General features: G+C 39.4%; 1 protein-coding gene across 2 annotated transcripts; it reads right to left on the bottom strand.

Annotated features, from left to right (window-relative positions):
- Positions 1-4007: 4007 nt before the first annotated feature.
- LOC121377102 lies at positions 4008-12433 on the bottom strand. Of its 2 annotated transcripts, none has more exons than XM_041504990.1 (4): positions 12296-12433; positions 7813-7896; positions 5857-6096; positions 4008-4265 (listed from the first exon to the last, which is right to left on the bottom strand). In XM_041504990.1, exons 2-4 carry the CDS (start codon positions 7894-7896, stop codon positions 4089-4091), a joined length of 501 nt encoding a protein of 166 aa, XP_041360924.1. In that variant the 5' UTR covers positions 12296-12433; the 3' UTR covers positions 4008-4088. The 2 variants fall into 2 exon arrangements, with proteins under 2 accessions (XP_041360924.1, XP_041360916.1); XM_041504982.1 differs by lacking the exon at positions 12296-12433 and adding an exon at positions 9432-9498.
- Positions 12434-12681: the final 248 nt, after the last annotated feature.

Below are 12681 nucleotides of genomic sequence, written 5' to 3'. Positions count from 1 at the left end.
GAATTTGGAGTGTGCACCGTACACGAACGCAAGCTCCAATTATACTGAAATTCAGCATTGGGAACATGGAATACACGTGCAAAGCATGCAAATGAAGCGCTTTGTGAAAAAGCAAGTTATGGGCACTTAGCAGACCTTTCGCTTTCGCCCTAATTTACGTGCAAATGTAAGCATGTTTTCGCCATTAGAACTAGTCGACAGTGTCAATGACAGTGGATTTTAATTCATTTATGGGTTGCTTCGACCCACTTTCGTCAAAATGGAACAATACCATGCGTGACATTATGGTCTAGCTAATATAATTGACATTCAGAAAATAATGTCAAAAATATCGTCTGACCCTTAAATTCTTTTGAGTAGAGTTAATTCAGTCGGTTGAGCGCTCGCCTGCAGTGCTTGCACCGCATGTTCAAATCACCTCGGTGGAACCATTCAACTGATTTGGGGTTGGGGTTTTTTCTCGTTACAACCAGTGCACCACAACTGGTCAAATCCGAAGGCCGTGGTATGTGCTATCCTAACTGTTGAAAATGCATGTAAAGAACCCTTGCTGCTATTGGAAAAATATATATGTAGCGGGTTTCCTCTGATAACTACATGAGTAATAATTACCAAAAGTTTGATATCCAATAGCCGATGATTGATTAATCAACGTACTCTAGTGGTGTCGTTAAAGAAAAACGTTTACTGTTAAGTAGGCACGAGATATAAAACGTAATGGGAAAAACAAAAACCCATTCAACACCTAAAGCCTACCGTACACTAAAAACTATACACTATACTAAAAACGATGGTTGATTGGTCCATTTTCTTTTCTTACATGATGAAATCTATTTATTTATTGGAGTGTTATCCCCCCCCCCCCCCCCCCCCCCCCCCCCCCCCCCCCCCCCCCCCCCCCCCCCCCCCCCACCCCACCCAAGATATCGAGATTGCGTTAAGCACTTCTACAGGTAGACACGACCGCTGTCGTTTTGAAATCTCGGAGAGAATTCCAAACTGATTATATACAGAAGGAAGGAACTGTTCACTCGACACATTTTAATTACGGTTATATGGCGTCGGACATATGGTTAAGGACTACATCCCGCTCCAATTATATACAGATAACTTTAGTACACATAATCATAACGGAATTTTAACGACGCACTCAACACATTTTATTCACGGTTATATGGCGTCGGACATATGGTTAAGGACTACATCCCGCTCCAATTATATACAGATAACTTTAGTACACATAATCATAACGGAATTTTAACGACGCACTCAACACATTTTATTCACGGTTATATGGCGTCGGACATATGGTTAAGGACTACATCCCGCTCCAATTATATACAGATAACTTTAGTACACATAATCATAACGGAATTTTAACGACGCACTCAACACATTTTATTCACGGTTATATGGCGTCGGACATATAGACCACACATATATTGAGAGAGGAAACCCGCTGTCGCCACTTCATGGACTACTCTTTCCTATTGGTGCATAAAAAAGATCCTTTACTACTAATGGAAAAAAAATGAATGAAAATGTAGACTATATACAGGCCTTTAGGAGCCAGGGAGGGGGGGGGGGGGGCTAGTTTTTATTTCGGGACTTTAAAATGTTTTATAATGCTAATACGAAACTGTTTGACATCCAACAGCCGATAATTAATAAATATGTGCTCTAGTGGTGTCGTTAACAAAATAAACTTCTTATGAAATCGACCATTTACTAATTAGCATAATTTGTTTTGTTTTTGTGGGAGGGGGTGTAATGTTTTTTTGGGGGGTTGGTTTTTTTTCTCCACTCGGTGTGACTATGACGTTCAGCCAACCGGTGTTGTTTGTTTTCGCTACATACATGTATGCATACACACACACACACACACACACACATACACACACACGCACGCACGCATACACACACATACATACATACATACATACATACATACATGCATGCATGCATATAATATATAGAGAGCGTTTGTGGCTATAGAACTTTTATCAATATTGGTAGACCCGTGGATTTTTTAATGCACCTTTGCCTGCCTCGGGGAAATATACCCTGAAAAGGACAACCCCTGTTTTTCAGATCTTCCTCCAAGGATATTGGTTTAAACAAACACACCCACTAAACTTGGCCGAAGTACACCATTTTACACAAAAAGTACTACATTTGCATGGGAATTACTACAAAAAAAGTCACCAATGTTAACAAGTAACAATGTCTGCAAATTACATGCTTTCCCTATCAACTTCAGTCTAATAGTTGTCACTTCAATTCAAAGCTGTCTGCCATGACATAATAACAGTCCAACAAAAGAAAAAAGAAAAAAGGAAAGAAATGTTTTATTTAACGACACACTCACACATTTTATTTACGGTTATTATGGCATCAGACATATGGTTAAGGACCACACAGATATTGAGAGAGAGAAAACCCGCTGTCGCCACTTCATAGGCTGCACTTTTCGATTAGCAGCAAGGGTTCTTTTATATGCGCCATCCCACAGACAGGGTACTACATACCACGGCCCTTTGATATACCAGTCGTGGTGCACTGGCTGGAACAAGAAATAGCCCAAACCGACCGCACATCGAGCGAGCGCTTTACCACTGGGGTATGTCTCGCCCTCCAACAGCAGACTACTTGCGCGGATATATTTCGGTCAACCAAATGGGAAGATAACTCTGTCATATAAGACCATGCAAGTAATAGGCCTATAATTGACCAGTCTAGCTCATGGCATCTTCTGACGCCTACTAAGGTCCAGTAACAACCGGCCTGCCCGTTTGAAGTGCCCTTTGTAATAACTTGTTTTGTTTTAAATTCATCATCCACAATATACGACAATAAATTGTCCTGAAATAATATCTCTCAGCATTTTTAGACGCCCTATTTCAACATTTTACAAATGGCATCAATCCGATTAATCAATGGCATCAATTAAAAATCCCATGCATCGACTGGGATCCGAACCCAGTACCTACCAGCCTGTAGACCGATGGCCTAACCACGAGGCCGGTGCCAGATAGAGAGAGAGAGAGAGAGAGAGAGAGAGAGAGAGAGGGGGGGGGGGGGTGTTGATTCCTTTGGGATCTTGGCTTATTTGTTTTCGACACACACAAATTGTCCTTTTTAGAATTTTGTGACTCCTCCTTTACCAAATACTGGATTCTCTCCCGTGCAGTGAGCCAGTGCTCCACAACTGGTGTAACAAAAGGCCATGGTAAGTAATATCCCATCTGTTGGATGCTCCCACAGGCGTAGGAAGGTGCCAAAAAGCGGCGGGGGGGGGGGGGGGGGGGGGGGGTACACATGTAAAAATATATAAAAACCATCGCTGTGCTACAAAATGCCGCCGCCCCCCCCCCCCCTTCCTACGCCAGTATAAAAGATCCCTTGCTGCTAATCGGAAAGAGTAGCCTATTATGTGGCGGCAGCGGGTTTCTTATCATCTCTCATTATAATTATCTGTGTGGTTCTTAACAATATGTCTGAAACCATATATTTGTAGATAAAATGTAATGAGTGCGTTTTAAAATAAAATATTCCTTTATTTCTTTCCTGTGCAGTGTCCATGGATGGTTTTCAAAATTAAAATCATATATAGGCCTAAGTACCCTTTTGTTGCAAGAGTGGTGTAGAGCGCTGATTGATGTGCGAGGGATCGCAGGATCGATCGCCGTCATCAGACTCGGGACTTTCCCCATCCTAACCAATGACCAACCCCTGGTAGCCTACATCAACTTCCTTTTTGTGTGTACACGTTATACTGTTCCATCTTCACAAGCAAAGCCAATATTATACCATTTCGAAAAAAATGCAGTATACTATATGGAATGATATGGTACCTTGGCTTGTAAAGTTGGTACTGCCCTGGCTACATGTACAATAAACGTGTATGTATATGCATGTGTATACTCATTGCGTGTATACACAATGTATGCGAGTAACTGCGCCAAATAAAGAACAAAACAAAAGAAAAGAAAACTAAAACTAAATGATTAGGACAAAATCGAGTGCGTTAATACTCGTGTTTTATTTGCAGAGCGAATTTATCTGATATATCTTTCGCCATTTGCCTCTTAAGGATTTCCCTGCTTCGCTTTTCTCAACTTCGCTTCTCTTATCTTCTTTGCCTTCAGCGCCTTTGCTTTTCGCCATTTCCGCCATTTCTGTAGCATTTTCATTCTCTGTTTGTGTGATAACCTTTTTCGTTTGTGGTGTTTCCTGGCTTTATGCTTGGCTTGTGCAATGAGTTGCTGAATAATCAATATAATAATAATCAATATAACAACAACAATAATAATAATAATCAATATAACAACAACAACAACAACAATAATAATAATAATAATCAATATAATAACATTAATAATGATCCTACAAATGCGTGTACTATCATAATAATTGTGAACTATAGCAGTAATTAAATTAAATTAATAACAATTATTATTATTTCATTATTATTATTATTATTATTATTATTATATTATTATTATTATTATTATTATATCCCACTTCAACCTTTTTTTTTCTAGAGCTCATTTGAATTCCATCTTATTTCGTAGCCCAGTGTTAAGCGCTTTCCTAATGTGCGGGCGGTCTAGGTATGTGCTATCCTGTCTGTGGGATGGTTCATATAAAAGATCCCTTGCTTCTAATGCAAGGGAGTACCAGCAGTCCGACCGTTGCCAGTAACAGGCGTTGGGTGGTATTGTGCAATGGAATTTGGAATGTTCCGTATGATTAAGCCAAAGAGAATGGGTGCGCATTTTTGATGAAGGAAAATAGGCTCAATTTTGAACGGTCAGCCTGAATGGAAAGGTAGGGAGCTATGTATAGGTTTGGAGTTTAGTTAGCCCGAGTACTCTGACTCCAAATGTCCGTCTAGCTCTCTTACAGTCAGAGTACTCGGGCTAGAGTTTTGTAGGCCGAAAGTAGCTCGTTAGTTGGACCTAGTTGGTACTGAAATGTCTCCCTAGGTTGCCTATAAGGGGTCCTTAAAAGGGCCTGATCTGTTCCTATAATTAGTAACAACTGATATTTTATATGCACCACCCCACACACAGGATAGCAAATACCACGGCCTTTGCTATACCAGTCGATATATATATATATATATATATATATATATATATATATATATATATATATATATATATATATATATATATATATATATACACAGGCCCGTACGCAGGATTTTTAATGGGTGGGTGCGAATTGCTCGTGATGGGACCAATCAACATAAAAATAACACCTCAAAACAACAACGATTACGTAACGTTATTTAAATTTAATAGAGAAATGTGGACCTTTAGTAATTTGGGGGGGGGGGTGCGTACACACCCATCGCACCCCCCCCCCCCCCCCACCCTGCGTACGGGCCTGATATATATATATATATATATATATATATATATATATAGAGAGAGAGAGAGAGAGAGAGAGAGAGAGAGAGAGAGAGAGAGAGAGAGAGAGAGAGAGATTAATGCAAATTAATGCAAATTCACATAAAACTCTGTTGAGTAAGACTGTAACGCAATATAACGTTTGTTCTTACAAGCACCCATTGGAACATTATGTAACATTTGAATGGCCCAAATTATAAATAGTTTTAAATTATAAAAATGCAAATCTATCTGTCTGTCTCTGTCTGTCTCTGTCTGTCTGTGTGTCTGTCTCTGTTTGTCTGTCTGTGTGTCTGTCTGTCTAACTAACTATCCCTCTTTTAATTTCTGTTTATTTATTTTATACAGCAAATGTTTGTTTTTTCTTACGGCGAAGGCTTTATAACCCCTTTAATTAATTAATTTATTATTATTATTATTATTATTGAATCAATCTCACCTTTCTTTTTGCTGCTTGTTTTGCCTTTTTCACTTTTTCTGCTGCTAGTTTGACCCTTTTCAGTGTTTCTGCTGCTTCTTTTGCCCGTTTTGCCTTATGGTCTTTAACAATTTTTGCATAAGTTGACCGCCATCTTTTCTTCCACTCCTCGAGGGCCTGGTGGTTTGACCGTCTTACTCGCTTTATTAGTAAACTTGGTTGCACCTTTTCAATGATGGCTACCTCCTTTTCCTCCAAATCCTGAATAATCATAATATTAATTATAATAATAATAATAATAATAATCAATGATGATGATGATGATGATGATGGTAAGATGAACAACAAGAAGAAGAAACAATAGCAACAATAATAACACCTTATAAATATGATGATAATAATAATGATGATGGTAATGATGATATAATTGTCATACATTTTCGTGCTTATATCCAATTACTATTTGAATCTTGTTCAGTTGATTCGCCCTGAAACTGAATTTGAGCCATGAATCTTGGTTAAGTCGCCATTAAGAAATCGGGACGCTTAGTGACGCATGGCTATATTTTGTTTGTTTGTTTTGTTTAACGATACCACTAGAGCACATTGATTTATTAATCATCGGCTATTGGATGTCAAACATTTGGTAATTTTGACATATAGTCTTAGAGAGAAAACACGCTATATTTTTATGAATTATATGCACCATCCCACAGACAGGATAGCACATACCACGGCCTTTGATTTACCAGCCAATGGGCCAACCGACGGGGATCGATCCCAGACCGACCACGCATCAAGCGAGCGCTTTATCACTAGGCTATCAGGGTTTCTGCCAGAAAGAAATGTTTGGGTATGGTGCTATGGAATTGAATATAAATTTTACAATGTGTGTTATGAATGCAAACGCAGTCGACAGGAGGTATAAGGCCTCCTCCAGAAAGAAAATGGGTTATGGTTAGGGTTAAGAAAATCATGCAGTAAGAAAATTGGGTATGGCGCCATACCCGTTTTACCCTCTGGCAGAAACCCTGGCTATGTCCCGCCCCTATTGCAACCAATATTAACAAGTAACAATGTCTGCAAATTACATGCTTTCCCTATCAACTTCAGTCTAATAGTTGTCACTTCAATTCAAAGCTGTCTGCCATGACATAATAACAATCCAACAAAAGAAAAAAGAAAAGGAAAGAAATGTTTTATTTAACGACACACTCAACACGTTTTATCTACGGTTATATGGCATCAGACATATGGTTAAGGACCACACAGATATTGAGAGAGAGGAAACACGCTGTCGCCACTTCATGAGCTACACTTTTCGATTAGCAGCAAGAGTTCTTTTATATGCGCCATCCCACAGAGAGGGTCGTACATACCACGGCCTTTGATATACCAGTCGTGGTGCACTGGTTGGAACAAGAAATAGCCCAATGGGCCCACTGACGGGGATCGATCCCAGACCGACCGCGCATCGAGCGGGCGCTTTACCACTGGATTACGTCACGTCCCAATCTTTAAAATGTTCTGTATGATGTCTATAGTATGTTTGTGCAAAGTCTTATGCTTTTATCAACAAGTAATTTTTGTGCACATATCCTCTTTGTCATATACTGTTACAGATCAAGTTTGACTTTCGTGGCGATTTACCCATGGGTGACAGAGTTATGGCCCTTGAGCTTAAACATTTGAAAAAACTAACATTTCCGGAATTATTTTTGTTTTGTTTTGCAATGCCTCAAAATATTAAGCTGGCGTTTTGTGTATAGCTTTATCGTGTATTGTTACAGGTCAAGTTTAATTCTCAAGGCGATTTAATCATTGTTCACGCAATTATGATCCTTGAACTTAGGAGGTAAGAAATGGGGTTTTTTTGTGCTCAGCAAGGGACATGTATTGCTTTAGCAGTCCTCTCAGAATGCCTGTTTCTTTTTATTAAATTTCCAAAGATACACATAGACGAACAAAAGTGGGCACCTTCTTTTCTCTCTCGAGTATGTCCTTTTCTCCTAGGACACACACAGCGACCATCATCAAACACAAGATGATTGAAATCTTCATCTGCAAAACATGTAAAAGAGATGTAAAAAAAACCAACAACAACCCCCCCCCCCCCCCGTAAATAAAAAATAACACTATTATAGTAAGGCAGGAAGGAAAAGTTTCATTTAACGACGCACTCAACACATTTTATTTACGGTTATATGACGTCGAACATATGGTGAAGGACCACGCAGATATTGAGGGAGGAAAACCGTTGTCGCCACTTCATGGGCTACTCTTTTCCATTAGCAGCAATGGATCTTTTATATGCACCATCCCACAGACAGGATAGTACATACCACGGCTTATGTTACACCAGTTATGGAGCCCTGGTTGGAACGAGAAATAGTACTGGATAGGATGTTTGTGGGGTTTTTCCCTTTAAACTTTTTTAAACCTCTCTTTTTAAAGTATCCATTCATTCAGCAAATATCCACATTTGCAATCACCTAATTCATGCCGGATTGAAATAATTTTGAGCTGGGTATTGGAAGCCTTAAATTTATGCAATAATGATTAATTAATTTTTAAAATAAAAGGACATAAATTTACCGTAGAAGCAAAGGGTATTTTATATGCGCTTTCCCCACGACATTTGGCATTAGTTGGGATGGGAAAACCCATCGGATGAATTGAGGTGGTCAGTTCTATAATTCATCATCCATCAGGCGAGCGTTCTACCTCTGAGCTACAGTCGTATCAAATATACAGCTAAAGCCGACGTCACACAATATGATTGCATCGTACAAGAATAGCCGATTGTAACAAGACAAACACTACTATTTGCTATATGCAACCGGATATTCTTGTACGAGGCACTCGTATCGTGTGGCCTCGTCTTAACCGAAAAACCCATAAAGAAAAACATTGCTCAGGAAACAAAGGAGGTAGATAATTTGTATTACGATACTTTTGAGCTCATTAATTATTCATTACGCTTGTTTGCTGCAATAGTTTTAAAAGGACAGACCCTAGTTTGAACATGTGAAAATTAGCAATAAGTTTAATTAATCAACAAACCTGTAACACATTTGGATAACGTAAAAATTTAGTAAAACATGAGTCTGTGACTTTAAAATGGTGAAATACCCTCTAAAAATAGACTAACACTCGATTCCATAACTGTTACTTCTCAGACGCACGTGCGTTTTCAAAAATATGAGAAATGCATTTTGTAATATTAAAACACCAGAATGACCAAAAACACTTCGAATGTACGAAAATTGATAATCTAAACTATAAAATCTAAGTAAAGTATGATTTCAAATATCATAAACGGCTACAATAGTAAAAAAATATGCCTTAGTGTTTAGAAATTAGGGTGTGTCCCTTTAATCTTCAGATTTATAACTTCAATACATATGAGTGTATTTTGTTTAGCATATTTACCGTATCACTATGCTGTTTTGTTCTGTTCTGTGCTGTGTTTTGCATTGCTATGCTATGCTGTGTTTTGCTAAAAAAAAAAATGCTTTGCAGTGCTGTGCTGTGCTATTCCATAAAATATTAATAACTTTGTAGCATTATTCTAGATAATTATTATCCGCACTTACCTTTAGGTTTAATGTCCAACCTGACGCTCCGACTTGGTTAGGCTTCTAGATTCTTAATAGGCAATGACAATGCCGTGTATGGACTTATAAAGCGCGTATCAGGGCGTGTCTGTAGCTGTGAAATATGATTGACTGGTGTACATCATTTTACTGACGTATGTCGACACGTGCTAATAATTGATTGTCAATAAAGAATCAGTTACTGGCGTCAGTGCATTCTTTGTACGTTTAGACAAATTGTAATCAAGTTGTTTCTTGCATTATTTACGGTCAAAACAATAAAAATAAAACAATGTTCGCAAAAGAATGAGCATAGTTGGTTCCATTCATTGATATCTGTCAGTAAAGAAATACGCCATATAATTTTTAACATACGCTATATAATTTTTAGAGAAAAGTAAAGTTTGTTTTATTTAACGACGCCACTAGAGCACATTGATTTTTTTTATCTTATCATCGGCTATTGGACGTCAAACATATGGTCATTCTGACAAAAAATTTAGAGGAAACCCGCTGTCGCCACATAGGCTACTCTTTTACGGCAGGCAGCAAGGGATCTTTTATTTGCGCTTCCCACAGGCAGGATGGCACAAACCATGGCATTTGTTGGGTCACTGGTCGGTGCAAGTGGTTTACACCTACTCATTGAGCCTTACGGAGAACTCACTCAGGGTTTGGAGTCGATATTAAAAATCCCATGCCTCGACTGGGATCCGAACCCAGTACCTACCAGCCTGTAAACCGATGGCCTAACCACGACGCCATCGAGTACAGTCATTTTTAAAGAGTTTTAACAGTGAAGGATGATATGATATCCTTTGAAATCAGTATAAAATGACAAGAACAACAAGAAAAAACAAACAAACAACAACCACAAAAAGTGTGTTATGTTAACAACACCACTAGAGCATAATTGATTTATTAATCATCAGCTATTGGATGTCAAAGATTTGGTAATTTGACATATAGTCTTAGAGAGGAAACCCAGTACATTTTTCAGTAAGTAGCAAAGGATCTTTTATATGCACCATCACACAGACAGGATAGCACATACCACGACCTTTGATACTCCAGTCGTAGTGCACTGGCTGGGACGAGAAATAACCCAATGGGCCCCCCGAGGGGGATCGATCCTAGACCGACCGCGCATCAGGCGATCGCTTTACCACGAGGCTACGCCTCTCCCCCCCCCCCCCCCCCCCCCCAACAAAACAAAACAAAAAAAACAACAACAAAAAAACCCAAACCTAACAACGAAAAACTCATACGTAATTATATCCGAATATTCAATTAAAGTTATTTTAAAGTTTATTGTTTCTGGGGAAAATAAATAAATAAATAATTTTTAAATGCATTATAAGCCAGGACATCGGAATGACAAAGATAATTTCTTAAAGACTTATCTTTACCAAAGCTGATAATTTAAAATTATAACGTTAAATTAAACAGTAAAAATGCTGATATAATGGTATTTGTACAGTGCCTAAAAATCAGTGTCTTGAAAGGAACCGTCCTGAGTTTGCTCCTATTGCGACACGCTTCCGACACCACTAGAGCACATTGATTAATTCACCATCGGCTGTTGGCCGACACGTACGTAGTTATCAGCGGAAATCAGCTACATTTCTCATTATGCAACAAGGGATCTATTACATGTATATGCACTTTCCCATAGAAAGGAAAGCACATACCACGGCCTTTGACCAGGTGTGGTGCACTGGTTGGAACGAGAGAACAAATTAGTTGAATGGATCCACCGAGCGTAAGAGAGCAAGACAGACATTTGAAAAAGAGCTTTTTAACTGTCCAAATGTCCGACTTGCTCTCTTACGGTCAGAGTACTCGGGCTTTATATGCAAAAAGCTCGAATAACTTGTCATGAATTATTTAAGGGCGTCGTGGCAGGCCATCGGTCTACAGGCTGGTAGGTTCTGGGTTCGGATCCCAGTCGAGGCATGGGATTTTTAATCGAGATACCGACTCCAAACCCTGAGTGAGTGCTCCGCAAGGCTCAATGGGTAGGTGTAAACCACTTGCACCGACCAGTGATCCACAACTGGTTCAACAAAGGCAATGGTTTGTGCTATCCTGCCTGTGGGAAGCGCAAATAAAAGATCCCTTGCTGCCTGTCGTAAAAAGAGTAGCCTATGTGGCGACAGCGGGTTTTCTCTAAAAACAGTGTCAGAATGACCATATGTTTGACGTCCAATAGCCTATGATAAGATAAAAAATCAATGTGCTCTAGCGGCGTCGTTAAATAAAACAAACTTTTTTATTTTATTTTATTTAAGGGGTGCTGCGGGGGTTTAATTTAAAGTGGGCCAGTCTCCATGTAAAACGTCCTGTATTTTAAGCTCGATGAAATGCAAAACCCACGATTCCACCAACACCCATTTCCGATTCCACTAATGCGTAGGTTGGCCTAGATTGATTCTGATTGAGGATGGCAGGTACTGGGTTCATAACCCGGTACCGGCTCCCACCGAGAGCGAGTTTTGACGACTCAGTAGGTGGGTGTAAGACCACTACACCCTCTTTTCTCTCACTAACAACTAACTACTAACCCACTGTCCTGGACAGACAGCTCAGATAGCTGAGGTATGTGCCCAGGACAGCGTGCTTGAACCTTAATTGGATGTAAGCACGAAATAAACTGAAATGAAATGATTCTGAATTGCCAAGTCAACACTATTTTATTAATCGTTTTTATACATATGTATTTGTACACAGCTATTATTCTACACTTTGTGTTTTGCCATGGAAAAACCCCCCAAAACCAGCGTATAGATCCGCATGTTGACAAATACAATTCGTCAGCACGCAGAAAACCTTTATCGCGTGATCATACCAAATTCAATGCAAACCTTTGTCCGCTAACGCGGTTCGATGCTGACCCCAGAGCAGGGATGGAATTATTAACGTTTTCTGGCTTTAGCGGCATTGTTCAAGAATGACCAGCTGTTGCTTGTTGATCTTTTTGGCTGGACACAAACCACAGGTGCTAGTACAAGTACTTAAATGATATATAATCAGGGCCGTACCCTCCGGGGGGTGGGGTGGGGTGGCTTTTGCCCCCCTGATAATCTCACTTCTTTTTTCCCCCTTTATTCCAGAAAATAGCATACACATTTCAGGTTTTAATTTGTATAGTGTTTCATTTGTTTATAAAAAGTAGTGCCCCCCCCCCCCCCCCTTTGGGTTTTGATCAGGGTACCGCCCTGATAATGTTCAAAATAAGTAGGGGATATTC

The sequence above is a fragment of the Gigantopelta aegis genome, chromosome 2, assembly GCF_016097555.1.
Source record: "Gigantopelta aegis isolate Gae_Host chromosome 2, Gae_host_genome, whole genome shotgun sequence".
Classification (NCBI taxonomy): Eukaryota; Metazoa; Mollusca; class Gastropoda; order Neomphalida; family Peltospiridae; genus Gigantopelta; species Gigantopelta aegis.
The sequence above is the reverse complement of the archived record's forward strand: the minus strand, read 5'-3'. Positions and strand labels throughout refer to the sequence as shown.